Raw genomic sequence first — 15,195 nt, 5'->3', positions numbered from 1 at the left:
CTTTCACAGAAATTTCTTCAACCGAAACTGACTCCTGCTCTAACATGACAGAAGTCGCTGTATCAGTCTTTGGCTTCTTCTCAGTAATGTCTGCAGTTTCCCCTTTTACTGAGACTTCTTCAACCGAGATGGATTCCTGCTCCAACAATGTAGGAGTAGCTGTATCTGTCTTGGGTTTGGCTTCTTCCAGTTTTCCTGGAGCCTCTTTAACAGAAATTTCTTGAACTGAGATAGATTCCTGCTCTAACATGACAGAAGTAGCTGTATCAGTCTTTGGCTTCTTCTCACTGATGTCTGCAGGTTCCTCTTTGACTGAGACTTCTTGTACTGATATGGATTCTTGCTCCAACAGTGTAGAAGTGGCAGTATCTGTTTTGGGTTTGGCTTCTTCTAATTTCCCAGGAGCCTCTTTCACAGAAATTTCTTGAACAGAAATTGACTCCTGCTCTAACATGATGGAAGTTGCTGTATCTGTCTTTGGCTTCTTCTCAGTAATGTCTGCAGTTTCCCCTTTTACTGAGACTTCTTGAACTGAGATGGATTCCTGCTCCAACAACGTAGGAGTAGCCGTATCTGTCTTTGGTTTGGCTTCTTTCAGGTTCCCTGGAGCTTCCTTAACAGAAATTTCTTGAACTGAGATAGACTCCTGCTCTAACATAACAGAAGTTGCTGTATCAGTCTTTGGCTTCTTCTCAGTAATGTCTGCAGTTTCCCCTTTTACCGAGACTTCCTGCACTGAGATGGATTCCTGCTCTAATAGAGTGGAAGTAGCTGTATCAGTCTTTGGTTTTGCTTCTTCTAATTTACCAGGAGCCTCTTTCACAGAAATTTCTTGAACTGAAATAGATTCCTGCTCTAACAGAGTGGAAGTAGCTGTATCTGTCTTTGGCTTCTTCTCACTGATGTCTGCTGGTTCCTCCTTTACTGAGACTTCTTGGACAGAAATGGATTCCTGCTCCAGAAGAGTAGAGGTAGCTGTATCTGTCTTGGGTTTGGCTTCTTCCAATTTTCCTGGAGCTTCCTTTACAGAAATTTCTTGAACTGTAATAGATTCTTGCTCCAACATAACAGAAGTAGCCGTATCTGTCTTTGGTTTCTTTTCACTGAGGTCTGCTGGTTCCTCCTTTACTGAAACTTCTTGAATTGAAATAGATTCTTGCTCTAACATAACAGATGTAGCTGTATCTGATTTTGGTTTCTTTTCACTGATGTCTGCAGGTTCTTCTTTTACTGACACCTCTTGCACAGAAATGGATTCTTGTTCCAACAGAGTTGAAGTAGCTGTGTCCGTTTTGGGCTTGGCGTCTTTTAACTGTCCTGGAGCCTCCTTTACAGAAATTTCTTGAACAGAAATTGATTCTTGCTCCAACAGGGTAGAAGAGGCTGTCTCTGTCTTGGGTTTCTTTTCACTGATGTCTACAGGTGCCTCTTTTACCGAGACTTCTTGCACAGAAATAGACTCCTGTTCAGATAAAACTGAAACCGCTTGCTCAGTTTTGGGCTTAGCATCCTTCATCGTCCCAGGAGCTTCCTTGACTGAGATCTCTTCAATGGCTATTGACTCCTGTTCAGACAGAACTGAGGTGGCTTTCTCTGATTTTGGTTTTTTCTCAGTAATGTCAGTTGGTTCTTCCTTAACTGACACTTCCACTACAGAAACAGATTCCTGTTCTGACAAAATAGACGTTGCCTGTTCTGTCTTTGGCTTTTTGTCACTCATGTCACTTGGAGCTTCTTTCACGGACACTTCTTCAACAGTCAGAGGTTCATGAGGTGATATAGTGGAGGTTGCTTGTTCTGTTTTAGGCCTGGCATCCTTCATGGTGCCCATTGAGTCTTTAACAGAAACCTCTTGAACAGAGATGGACTCTTGTTCAGAGAAAACAGAAGTAGCCATCTCTTCCTTAGGCTTCTTCTCAGTAATATCAGTTGGAGCTTCCTTTATTGAAATTTCCTGTACCGTGAGGGATTCATGAGGAGATATGACAGATTCAGCCTGCTCAGTCTTGGGCTTGGCATCCTTCATTGTACCCAGTTCATCTTTTACTGAAACCTCCTGGATGGAAATGGATTCTTGTTCCAAAATAACAGTGGTGGCGGTGTCTTCCTTCGGTTTCTTCTCGGTGATGTCTGCTGGGGCATCCTTTACTGAAACCTCCTGGACAGTGAGGGGTTCATGAGGAGATATGATAGATTCAGCCTGCTCAGTCTTAGGTTTGGCATCCTTCATGGTGCCCAACTCATCCTTCACAGAAACCTCTTGGACAGAAATGGATTCTTGTTCAAGCAAAATTGAAGTCGCAATCTCTCCCTTTGGCCGTTTTTCAAGGAAGTCTTTTGGAGCTTCCTTCACAGACACTTCTTCTACACTGATAGGCTCATGTGGAGAGATAACTGAAGTTGCCTGCTCCATTTTGGGTTTGGCATCCTCCACTGTACCCATAGAATCCTTTACTGAGACTTCCTGGATGGAAATGGATTCTTGTTCCAAAATAACAGTGGTGGCAGTGTCTTCCTTCGGTTTCTTCTCGGTGATGTCTGCTGGAGCATCCTTTACGGAAACCTCCTGGACAGTGAGGGGTTCATGAGGAGATATGATAGATTCAGCCTGCTCAGTCTTGGGCTTGGCATCCTTCATGGTGCCCAACTCATCCTTCACAGAAACTTCTTGGACAGTAATGGATTCCTGTTCCAGCAAGATTGAGGTGGCAGTTTCTTCTTTTGGTTTCTTCTCAGCAATGTCTGCTGGGTGATCTTTCACTGAAACTTCCTGTACTGTAAGGGGCTCGTGAGGAGAGATAATGGAAGTGGCCTGTTCAGTCTTGGGTTTAGCATCCTTCATGGTGCCAAGCTCATCTTTAACAGAAACCTCCTGGACAGAGATGGACTCTTGTTCAGATAAAATGGTGGTTGCAGTGTCTTCCTTTGGCTTCTTTTCGGCAATATCTGCTGGAGCTTCCTTCACTGATACTTCCTGTACAGTGAGGGGTTCATGAGGAGAAATAATCGAAGTTGCTTGCTCTGTTTTTGGCTTGGCATCCTTCATAGTGCCCATAGAGTCTTTCACGGAGACTTCCTGCACTGAGATGGATTCCTGCTCCAATAGGATAGATGTTGCAGTTTCTTCTTTAGGTCTCTTTTCACTGATGTCTGTTGGAGCTTCTTTCACAGAAACTTCCTGAACTGTGAGGGATTCATGTGGGGAAATAACTGTTGCTGCCTGCTCAGTTTTGGGCTTAGCATCCTTCATGGTACCCATAGCATCCTCCACAGAAACCTCCTTCACTGAGATGGACTCTTGCTCAGAGAGGATAGATGTAGCTGTTTCTTCCTTAGGCTTCTTCTCAGTAATATCAGTTGGAGCTTCCTTTATTGAAATTTCCTGTACCGTGAGGGATTCATGAGGAGATATGACAGATTCAGCCTGCTCAGTCTTGGGCTTGGCATCCTTTATTGTTCCCAGTTCATCTTTTACCGAAACCTCCTGGATGGAAATGGATTCTTGTTCCAAAATAACAGTGGTGGCGGTGTCTTCCTTCGGTTTCTTCTCGGTGATGTCTGCTGGGGCATCCTTTACTGAAACCTCCTGGACAGTGAGGGGTTCATGAGGAGATATGATAGATTCAGCCTGCTCAGTCTTAGGTTTGGCATCCTTCATGGTGCCCAATTCATCTTTCACAGAAACCTCTTGGACAGAAATGGATTCTTGTTCAAGCAAGATTGAGGTCGCAATCTCTGATTTTGGTTTCTTTTCGGCTATGTCTGCTGGGTGATCCTTCACTGTAACTTCCTGAATGGTAAGGGGTTCATGAGGAGAGATAATTGAAGTGGCCTGTTCAGTCTTGGGTTTAGCATCCTTCATGGTGCCCAACTCATCTTTAACAGAAACCTCCTGGACAAAGATGGATTCCTGTTCAGACAAAATGGTGGTTGCGGTGTCTTCTTTAGGTTTCTTTTCGGCAATATCCGCTGGAGCCTCCTTCACAGATACTTCCTGTACAGAAAGATGTTCAAGTGGAGAAATAATTGTTGAAGCCTGCTCAGTTTTGGGCTTGGCATCCTTCATGGTGCCCATAGCATCCTCTACAGAAACCTCCTTTATTGTGATGGACTCTTGTTCAGACAGGATAGACATTGCTGTCTCTTCCTTAGGTTTCTTTTCAGTAATATCACTTGGAGCTTCCTTCACTGAAACTTCCTGAATACTGAGGGGTTCATGAGGAGAAATAATCGTCAAAGCCTGCTCAGTTTTAGGCTTAGCATCCTTCATTGTACCCATAGCATCCTCTACAGAAACTTCCTTTACTGAGATTGATTCTTGTTCAAGCATTATTGAGGTGGCGATTTCTTCTTTTGGTTTCTTATCGGCAAAGTCCGCTGGATGACCCTTTACTGTAACTTCATGTACTGAGAGGGGTTCAAGAGGAGAAATAATTGAAGTTGCCTGTTCCGTTTTGGGTTGGGCATCCTTCATAGTGCCCAGCTCATCTTTTACTGTAACCTCCTGGACTGAGATGGATTCCTGTTCACTTAAGATGGATGTTGCAGTTTCTTCTTTAGGTTTCTTTTCAGTGATGTCAGCTGGTGCTTCCTTCACTGACACTTCTTGAACTGTGAGGGATTCCAGAGGAGATATGATGGAAGTTGCCTGCTCTGTTTTGGGCTTGGCATCCTTCATCGTACCAGGAGCCTCCTTCACTGAAACCTCCTGAACAGAGATAGACTCTTGTTCAGATAGGATTGAAGTGGCAGTCACTTCCTTTGGTTTCTTTTCACTGATGTCAGATGGCGCCTCTTTCACTGAAATTTCCTGAATTGTGAGTGATTCATGAGGAGAAATAACTGAAGTAGCCTGTTCTGTCTTGGGCTTGGTGTCCATCACTGTACCCATTGCATCTTTTACTGAGACCTCCTGGACAGAGATCGACTCTTGTTCGGACAAAATTGAAGTTGCAGTCTCTTGCTTGGGTTTCTTCTCACTGATGTCTGCTGGGTGGTCCTTTACTGTAACTTCCTGAACTGTGAGGGGTTCAAGAGGAGAAACAATCGACGTAGCCTGCTCTGTCTTGGGTTTGGCATCTTTCATGGTGCCCATTGAATCCTTTACACTGACCTCTTGTACTGAGATAGATTCCTGTTCTAGCAAGATTGAGGTGGCGAGTTCTTCTTTTGGTTTCTTGTCGGCAAAGTCCGCTGGGTGACCCTTTACAGTAACTTCATGTACTGAAAGAGGTTCAAGAGGAGAAATAATTGAAGTTGCTTGTTCTGTTTTGGGCTTGGCATCCTTCACTGTGCCCAGTTCATCTTTCACGGTCACTTCCTGTACAGAGATGGATTCCTGTTCAGTGAAGATGGATGTAGCAGTTTCTTCTTTGGGTTTCTTCTCGCTAAGGTCCCCTGGGGCTTCCTTCACTGAAACTTCCTGAACTGCGAAGGTTTCAAGGGGAGAAATGATTGAAGCTGCTTGCTCTGTTTTAGGTTTGGCTTCCTGCATGGTGCCCAATTCATCTTTAACAGAGACTTCCTGGATAAAGATGGACTCCTGTTCAGACAAAATTGAAGTAGCCATCTCTTCCTTGGGCTTCTTCTCACTGAAGTCGCCTGGAGCTTCCTTCACTGAGATTTCCTGGACTGTAAGGGATTCAAGGGGAGAGATAATGGATGTTGCCTGTTCGGTTTTTGGTTTGGCTTCTTTCATCGTACCGGGAGCCTCCTTGACTGAAACCTCCTGAACAGAGATAGACTCTTGTTCAGATAGGATTGAGGTCGCGGTCTCCTCTTTCGGTTTCTTTTCACTGATGTCACTTGGAGCCTCCTTCACAGAGACTTCTTGAACGGTGAACGATTCGTGGGGAGAAAACATTGACGTCGCTTGTTCCGTTTTAGGTTTCGCATCCTTCACTTCACCCATTGCATCTTTTACACTGACCTCCTGAACAGAAATGGATTCCTGCTCTGACAAAATAGAAGTAGCTGTCTCTTCCTTCGGTTTCTTTTCACTGATGTCTGTTGGGGCTTCCTTCACTGACACTTCCTGGACGGTGAGAGATTCATGAGGAGAGATAACCGAGGTTGCCTGTTCAGTTTTAGGTTTGGCATCCTTCACTTCTCCAGGAGCTTCCTTCACTGAAACCTCCTGGACTGATATGGACTCCTGCTCAGATAAGATAGAAGTAGCAGTCTCAGATTTGGGTTTCTTTTCAGAGAGGTCACTAGGAGCCTCTTTTACTGATACTTCTTGGACACTCAGAGATTCGTGAGGAGATATTATGGACAATGCCTGTTGACTTTTGGGCTTGGTGTCCTTCATGTCTTCAGGTGCCTCCTTAACTGAAACTTCCTGAACTGAAATGGATTCCTGTTCAGAGAAGACCGAGGTGGCCGTCTCTTCTTTAGGCTTCTTGTCGCTGATGTCACTCGGAGCTTCCTTAACTGAAACTTCTTGTACTGAGATGGATTCGTGAGGAGATAAGACTGATGTTGCCTGTTCAGTCTTTGGTTTAGCCTCCTCCACTGTTCCAGGTGCCTCTTTGACTGAAACTTCCTGGACCGAGATTGATTCCTGTTCGGAGAAGATTGAGGTGGCTGTCTCCTCCTTGGGTTTCCTTTCACTAATATCTGAAGGGGCCTCCTTAACAGAAACCTCTTGAACGGTAAGCGATTCGTGAGGAGATATAATTGATGTAGCCTGTTCAGTTTTCGGCTTAGCATCCTTCATGTCTTCTGGTGCCTCCTTGACTGAAACTTCCTGAACAGAGATGGATTCTTGCTCAGAGAAGATTGATGTGGCTGTCTCCTCCTTTGGTTTCTTTTCGCTGATATCAGATGGGGCCTCCTTTACAGAGACTTCCTGTACAGTAAGAGACTCATGAGGAGATATGATTGATGTTGCCTGCTCAGTTTTTGGCTTAGCATCCTTTACCATCCCAGGTGCTTCCTTCACTGAAACCTCCTGAACCGAAATGGACTCCTGTTCGGACAGGATTGAGGTAGCTGTTTCTTCTTTGGGTTTCTTTTCCGTGATGTCAGATGGAGCCTCTTTTACCGAGACTTCCTGAACAGTGAGTGATTCATGTGGAGAAACAACTGACGTTGCCTGTTCAGTCTTTGGTTTGGCATCCTTCACTGTACCAGGGGCCTCTTTCACTGAAACCTCCTGAACTGAGATAGACTCTTGTTCGGAGAGGATTGAAGTAGCTGTCTCTTCTTTGGGTTTCTTTTCACTGATGTCTGATGGAGCTTCCTTCACGGAAACCTCCTGAACTGTCAGTGATTCAAGAGGTGATACAATTGGCTCGGCCTGTTCCTCTTTTGGCTTCTTGTCAGAAACAGTTCCTGTGGCTTCCTTCACAGATACCTCCTGAACAGAGATGGATTCTTGTTCTAGCATAAAGGATGTGGCTGTCTCTTCCTTTGGCTTCTTATCAGAGATATCACCAGATGTTCCCTTGACTGTGACCTCCTGCACTGTAAGTGACTCAAGAGGTGCAATAATTGGTAGTGCTTGTTCCAATTTTCGCTTTTCTTCTTCAACATTGCCCGTAGACTCCTTTACAGATACCTCCTGGACAGCAATGGACTCTTGCTGAGATAAAATGGAGACAGCTGTTGCCTCTTTGGGCTTCTTGTCACTGAAGTCTGATGGAGCCTCCTTGATGGAAACCTCCTCAATCGTAAGAGATTCATATGGTGACAAGACTGAATCAGCTTGTTCTGTTTTAGGCTTTTTGTCCGTCAAGCTTCCAGGTGCCTCTTTAACTGATACCTCCTGTACGGAGATGGATTCCTGGGGTGAGAGCACTGAGGTAGCTTGTTCAGATTTTGGCTTCCTCTCACTTAGATCTCCTGAGGCTTCCTTCAAAGTTACTTCTTCGACAGTGAGAGATTCAAGGGGAGACAAAATGGAGGTGGCTTGTCCAACTACTGGCTTGTCTTCTTTCACTATACCATGGGCTTCTTTGACTGATACCTCTTGGACATTCAGAGACTCCTGTTGTAGCAGAGTTGTTGTTGCAGTCTCTGATTTTGGTTTCTTGTCTGAAATATCTGCTGGTTCTTCCTTAACTGTTACTTCCTGAACAGTGAGTGATTCAAGTGGTGATATAATAGAGGTCGCTTGTTCTGTCTTGGGCTTGGCATCTTTTACTGACCCATGCGATTCCTTTACAGAAACTTCATGGACAGAAATAGACTCCTGCTCAGACAATATGGAAGTGGCGGTCTCTGTCTTTGGCTTCTTCTCAGTTATGTCTGAGGGCGCTTCTTTAACAGACACTTCGTGGATTGAGAGTGATTCATGTGTGGACAGGACTGAGGTGGCCTGCTCTGATCTAGGCTTATCTTCCTTAACTGATCCCGGTGCTTCTCTGATTGACACCTCTTGGATGGCGATTGATTCACGAGTAGAAAGAATTGTTTCAGCTTGTTCTGTCCTTGGTTTAGCCTCCTTTATGTCTTCCGGAGCCTCTTTTACAGAGACTTCTTGAACAGTAAGAGACTCAAGTGGTGAAATAATAGGCTCTGCTGTTTCTTTCTTTGGTTTGGCTTCCTTTACAGATCCAGGGGCTTCTTTAACTGACACTTCCTGGACTGAAATAGATTCTTGTTCAGTAAAGATTGAAGTAGCCATCTCTGACTTGGGCTTCTTCTCACTGATATCTTCGTGAGTCTCTTTTACTGTTACTTCTTCAACAGTGAGGGATTCATAAGGAGAAATAATAGATGTTGCCTGTCCTGTTTTTGGCTTAACATCTGCCATTGTACCAGGACTTTCCTTCACAGATACTTCTTCAATGGCAACCGATTCCCTTTCTGAGAAAACTGAGGTAGCTGTTTCGGTCTTAGGTTTGTGCTCCTTGATATCCTGTGGGGCTTCCTTAACAGAAACCTCCTGAATGGTGATTGAATCTTGTTGAGGAAGAATTGTGTCTGCCTTTTCCTCCTTACGTTTTGCTTCGTGAACCTCATCTGTGGACTCGTGAATCTGTGTCTGTGATACACTAATTGATTCGGTTGGCTTGAGTACAACTTTTGCAAACTCTTCTTTAGTCTTAGCTTGTTCAACTTCTGTTGCTGATTCTGCTGTCGATACTTCTGATATCTGAGCAGTTTCTCTAGTATCTGGAATGATTCTGTTGGCTGTCTGAGTTTTCATTTTATCTTCTGGAACAATATGAGGTACTTCATCTGCTGTTATCTCAGCAATCGTCACCACTTCCCTGTGATCTATTTTGGTCTTGGCTGACTGAGGCATCTCTGGTTTATAGTCAGGAATCTTCTCTGGCATTTCATGGCTTGACACTTCACTCACTGTCACAGATGTCTGACTTGGTAATACTGTCTTGGCTTTCTCTTCCTTCACTTTGGCATGTGTCAAATCACCTGCATGAATCTCAACACGAGTCTCCTCAACAGCGATGGACTCTTGTTGTGGCATTATTTTCTTGGCTTTGTCTTCTTTTGGTTTGCCTTTTGGAAGATCTTTGGGCACCTCATGTACCTTAACCTCTTCAACAACAAATGACTCTTTCTGGGACATCACTCTACGAGCTCGCTCTTGTGAAGGAGTTCTGTGTTTAGTAGACTTCGGTGCCTCTTCAGATCTTACCTCAGACACAATAACAGATTCCTTTTGACTGAAGACAGTTCTTGCTCTTTCTTGAGAAGGAGTACGGTGTTTAATAAAGTCAGGGGCATCTGAGGTAGATGTCTCTGACACAATGACATGCTTTTGCTCAGAAACAACTCGCCTTGCTCTTTCCTGAGATGGTCTTCTTTCCCTAAGAGAAACTGGTTTTTCTTCTGTCTTGACTTCAGACACCATTACTGACTCACGCTTAGATATATGTGCTGTAGCCTTTTCTTCCACTGGCTTCTTAATCTGAATTTCACCTGGGCTTTCATGAACCTTTGTTTCTTCAATAGCAGCACACTGCTGAGGTGTAGCTATTGGTTCTGCCTTTTCTAGTTTTGGTTTTGGTTGTTTTGTATCCTCATAGTTTTCTGCTACTGTTACAGATGACACAGTAAGAGTTTCAAGTGGTTTCACTATTGGTGTAGCCTTCTCCTCTATTTTCTTTTCTGTAAAATCTACAGGAAGTTCATCAGACTTTATTTCTGATACGGTAACATGCTCTCTCTCGTCAAACACTGTCTTCGCTGTTCTTTCTGTGGTCTTTTCAAATGTAACGGAGGAGGAGGATTCACGTATATCTACTTCCTCAACATGAATACTCTGATGAGCGACATGAGCAGGGTGAGCAACCACGGGAGTAGGCTTGACCATTTCATCCATGTCTTCAGTTTGGCTAATTACTGAAACCTGGAGAACAGATAGAGTATCCTGTTCATCAATTTGAGGGTGGGCTTTCCTGGTTTGAGGGAGGGGCTTGGATGCCTCTTCCATCACTGTCTCGACCACAACTTCCTCAGATCCTGAAACATGTGTAGCTTGTTCTAGTACAACCTGACCTGTTGCCAGAGCAGGTTGTTCAGGTTTAAATATACCAGGTAGCACATCAGGTTGTTGTTCAGTTACTTGGGCAGATGAATGGGGAGTAAATTCAAGCTTAGCATGGGTAGTAGCAGAAGTATCAAGTTTAGGGATACTACCCTCCTGCTCACCAATGTCGGGGTGAGCAACATTGGCGAGATGCATGGGGGTAATAACTGGTTTGGCTTCTACGCTGTGTACATACGGCTGTTCCGCTATATAGTTCTCTTCTTTTGTTTCTGCACTTATTTCCGATACCGATACGGACTGCATTTCTTCGACACTCGGTTGAGCCTGTTTACTTTCTTCTTTCTTATCGATTAAAATATTTCCAGCTTCACTAGTCTCATGTTCCATCACTTCTGCTGCCTGCTGGGTGCTTACAGATAAGGTTGCTGTTTTACCTTCTGGCTTCTCACTGTCAGCCATTTTCTGGAGGCTGTCCTCTGGTTGAACATCTGTTGCTACTGCCACTACATGACCAGCAGTTTGGATTGCTTCACCTACGTCTGTTACTGGAGCCTTTGTTTTAAATGTATCCTCAGACTCATGGATTGTAATATCTTCTCCTTCTACTGCGCCATATGGAAGGAAACGGAACCTGACTTTACTCGTCGGTGGTAGTCTTTCATGACGATCCTCGATGGGAGATTCAGGTCGAGTCTCTGTAATAAGCAATGATTCAAGTCCTGGAGTCTGGAATTCCTTTGGAGCAACCAGAACTGGCTTTACTTCTTGGTAGTCTTCTTCCTTTAGGTGTACCATGGCTTCACTAATTGCAGCTGCCTGATGTGTTATAAGACTAGACTCAGCCTGTCCTTCTTCAGTTTTCTCCAGTGTAAGTTTGTCAATACTAGAATCTGCAGTAACCTCAGATACAGTCACAGGTTGCAGTGTTTGAGTTATGTCAGATTCAAGAGTTACAGTTGCTGGCTTTTCTGTTTTTAATATTCCTTCACTATCCTTTGTCTCTGTCTCTGCCACTTCAATTGCCTTTTGTGGAATGAAGAATGGCTTGGCTTGAATATCTAGTGGTTTCTCTTCTTTGAAGTCTTTTACTGGCGATTCAGCTCGGGTTTCACTGACTTGCAGTGAACCCTTTGCACTTTCATATTCAACACTAGCAAGGTCTTCTACTGGCTTTTCTTCTTTGTAAATACCTTCTTTTTCACTTATTCCAACGTCAGAAGCAGAGGCAATTTGGTGTGCTGAGATAGAGACTGATGCTGATGCAGATGGAAGAGTCTTTTCTGTGGTCAACTCTGATGCACTGGAAGAAGTCTGAGTTTCCTGTACAATCAGAGGTACATTTGGAGGCAGAACTTGACTGGGGAGTGAGATTGTTGGGAATTTGCTGGCCTCATGAATTCCTTCCTTCTCATGTGGGACCATCTCTGAGACTGTCACAGTATTCGATGGAATCATGGACGATGTGCCTTCCTCAGTCTTAGGTGTAGGAGTTACTTCCAGGTCTTTTGTTGAGGAATGCGGCTGAGTTTCTGACACTGTGATAGCCTCCCCTGTGCTAATTGTGGTTTCTGCCTTTTGGGTCACTGGTTTTTCTTCTTTGTGCAGACCCTCAAATTCATTTATTAGTACACCAGAGGACAAAGCTACTCTTGCAGCCTGAGTCAACTCCAGCTTTGCAGTTTCCATTTCAGGCAGTGGCTTCAGTTGTACATTCCCAGTTGATTCTCCACTCTCAACTTCAGTTACAAGAATCGGCTCAAGTCCTTCAGTTGCTTTAGATTCTAATTGCACAGTTGATGGTTTCTTCTCCTCAAATGTACCCTCTTTTTCATGAGTACCTGTTTCATGAACTGACACTGCCTTCTTTTCTTCAAACTCTGCTGTTGCTGCTTTTGATTTTGGCATTTCAGGAGCAGTGAAATCTACTGTTGATGACGCTGGATTTACTATCTGCATAATTAGGGACTGCATGCCCTCTACCATATCAGTTCTGGCTTTGGTTAATGGCAACTTGTCAGGATGATATAATTCCTCATCTTGCTGTGTTTCAACTTCCATGACAGATGCAGCCTGATACCCTTTCATGTCCACGGAAGCAACTTCCTCCTGTGGCACAGATGGTTTAAATTCTTCTGTACTATCTTGGACTGTGCTCTGGGTGATCTGTAGAGGTTCATGACCAGGGAGCTGCTCTTCAGTTGCTACATGGGAATATCTAGGCACTTCCTTAAATTCTTCTTCCTTGTAATTAACTGAAACCTCTGAAACTTTAACTGACTTCTGCAGAATATGTGATGCACTGGCCATGTCAGTTGATGGTTTACTTTCTTTCAGGTCTCGTATTGGGGACTGTGCCTTTGTCTCCTGAACTTCAAGAACACTTTCACTGCATTCAACACTCCCTTGCAACTTGAGGTCTGCAACCTTTTCTGGCTGGAAGTCTTCCTCTTTCTGGTGAGCCTGGGATTCTAGAATTTCCAGTGCTGTTTGTGGAATGAAGCTTGGTCTAGCTGTTGATGTTAAAAGTGTAGGTTTACCCAGATCATCCACAGGCAACTGCACTTCTGATTCAGCCACCATAATGGAGTGTAGAGCATCAATATCCATCCCTGCTACATGTGGTGCCTGTGGCTGTGGGATTGTAAGAGGTGCTTCACTCTCCTGTACCTGTGATGACGAGATAACTACAGATGTGTTCTTTGAATGAACAACCTCAGCATGTTCTTCTTTAGTGTCCTCCTTTGCTAATTCACGAACAGGGGATACAGCCTTCACTTCTTGTACAGCTACAGCCTCTCTTTGTCCCTCAGTTTCAGTTGCATGAACTCCTACAGGCTTGTCAGCTTTGTAGTCTTTATATGTGTCATGCTGCTGGGTTTCAAGAACACTAAGAGGCACACTCTCCATTATGGATGGTTTTGCAGTCTGTTCTCTATCCATTTTAGATTTCCAAGTGGCCGCATCTTCCTGAACATCATGATCTTCAACTGTAAGTGCTTGTAATGGCTGCACATCTGAGGGCTTTCCTTGTTGAGTTAATGGAGTGGGTTGGGTAAATGTATCTTCTTTGTCTGCTTTAATGGTTTCAGAAATTTCCAAATGCCTAAATTCTTGAACATTTGGTTTTGCATTTTCAAATGATTCTGCATATTTCTCCCATTGAACTGTATCTTCCTCTAACTTGGGTTCTGCAACAATCACTGCTTCTGACTCTTTAGTAACAGTTGTCTGCTTTGTAATCTGTACCTTTGGACTCTTCCCTTCATAAGACTCCTCGGTATCATGAACCAAAATCTCTTCAGTAAGTGCAACATTCTGCTCTGTTAAGCTTGACTTCAGAGTTTCAAACTTTTGCTTTTCCTTTTTCAGTTCTTCAACAGTCTCATGCGTCATTTGTTCTGTTACTTCCAGTGTGTGTTGAGTGTCCTGATCCAACATTTTAGCTGTTCTAGTTTGTTTCAGGAATTCAGACAACTGACAAATTGATTCTTCAGGTTGTTGATCTGTTGTAGTTAGTGGTTGCAGTGGTTCTAACTTTTCAGTAGCTTGTTGGATACTTTGTTTTTCGGAATCAAATTCTGTGCCTTCTTCCTTAGTGTATGTTTCTGACACTGCCAAAGATTCATGTTCCATCACCACCAACGCATGCTCAGCACTATCTGCTGTTGCTCGAGCAGGTTTCTTTAGTGGAGCCGGTTGCTCCTCTGGCAGCCTCTCTGTTACTGTAATGGGTTCTTGTAAATCCTCTTTTTCAATGGCTTTTTCTTGCTCAGTCTTTTCTTCCACAAATTCTGTGTAAGAATCAACAGTCTTTGTATCAGTTACCTGAACTGATTGTAATGGTACTACTTTTGGCTGTAGAGTCTGAGACCTGAAGGGAACCTTTTCACCTGGTTTCCATGGTGTTGGTAGTTCCTCTGGAATCTCTTCTGTAATAGTTAAGGAGGACAGTAAATCCTCTGTTACTGTTGCCTTTGCTTCCTTGTCTTTTGGCGTTTTAAGGTCAGTGTAAGAATCCTCAACTTTGACATCAGTTACTTCTACTGGCTGAGATGCGACTACTTTGGGCTCTACACTAACTGATTTCTTTAGATGAACCTTTTCTCCATGCCATGGTGCTGTTTGCTCTTCAGGTCGGCTTTCTGTAATTGTTAATGAGTCTTTAACATCCTCTGTCATAATGGGTTTTGCCTTCTCTTTCCTTGGTTCAGGTGTCTCCAGGAGTGTTGTTTCCTCTAGGGTGACTTGCAAGGATTCACTCCTCTCTTTAGATGGTGTACGTGTGAGTTTTTTGGTAACTTCGGTGTCAGATTCTGTGGATGTCACAGAGCGTACAAGAGTTTTTGTTAATTTCTCATCATCAAGGGTATCATGTTGGAGTGTAGGAGCATCTACCTGAGTAGCAGTGGACACAGGGATAACAGGTTGGACAACTGTTGAGGGAATTATGTCTGTGGACTCCCCAAGCTCGTGTTCAGAGTATTGTGGAGCTGTTTGTGTTTGGGTAGTTTTGGGTGCCTCAAAATCTTCTTCTTCCTCTACTTGGATAGTCTGAGTTTTAAAGGCAGACTTTGGAGATGGGCCCATGAAAGTAAGTGTTTCAGTGACATTAGCTCTCTCAAATTCATGTTTAGACTGAACAGCTTGACATTTTTCGATTTGAGGAAGAGGCTTAAGCTCAAACATTTGAAATTTGTCAGTAATATGTGTATCTTCATGTGTACTCTCAGGCT

General features: G+C 43.8%; 1 protein-coding gene across 1 annotated transcript in view; it reads right to left on the bottom strand.

Annotated features, from left to right (window-relative positions):
* The window catches only part of LOC145407519 (uncharacterized), a 280,710-nt gene that overhangs the window by 47,392 nt on the left and 218,123 nt on the right, over nucleotides 1-15,195 (bottom strand). The window contains exons 77-79 of the mRNA XM_080278443.1: nucleotides 10,409-14,775; nucleotides 1,304-8,668; nucleotides 590-691 (exon numbers count right to left, since the gene is read on the bottom strand). Coding sequence (XP_080134569.1) covers nucleotides 590-691; nucleotides 1,304-8,668; nucleotides 10,409-14,775 — 11,834 coding nt within the window. The remainder of the gene's footprint in view (nucleotides 1-589; nucleotides 692-1,303; nucleotides 8,669-10,408; nucleotides 14,776-15,195) is intronic.

This window comes from Coenobita brevimanus, chromosome 73 (assembly GCF_032717465.1).
Source record: "Coenobita brevimanus isolate Jiangsu-jjx chromosome 73, ASM3271746v2, whole genome shotgun sequence".
Lineage (NCBI taxonomy): Eukaryota > Metazoa > Arthropoda > Malacostraca > Decapoda > Coenobitidae > Coenobita > Coenobita brevimanus.
This window is presented reverse-complemented; position numbering and strand designations above follow the sequence as displayed.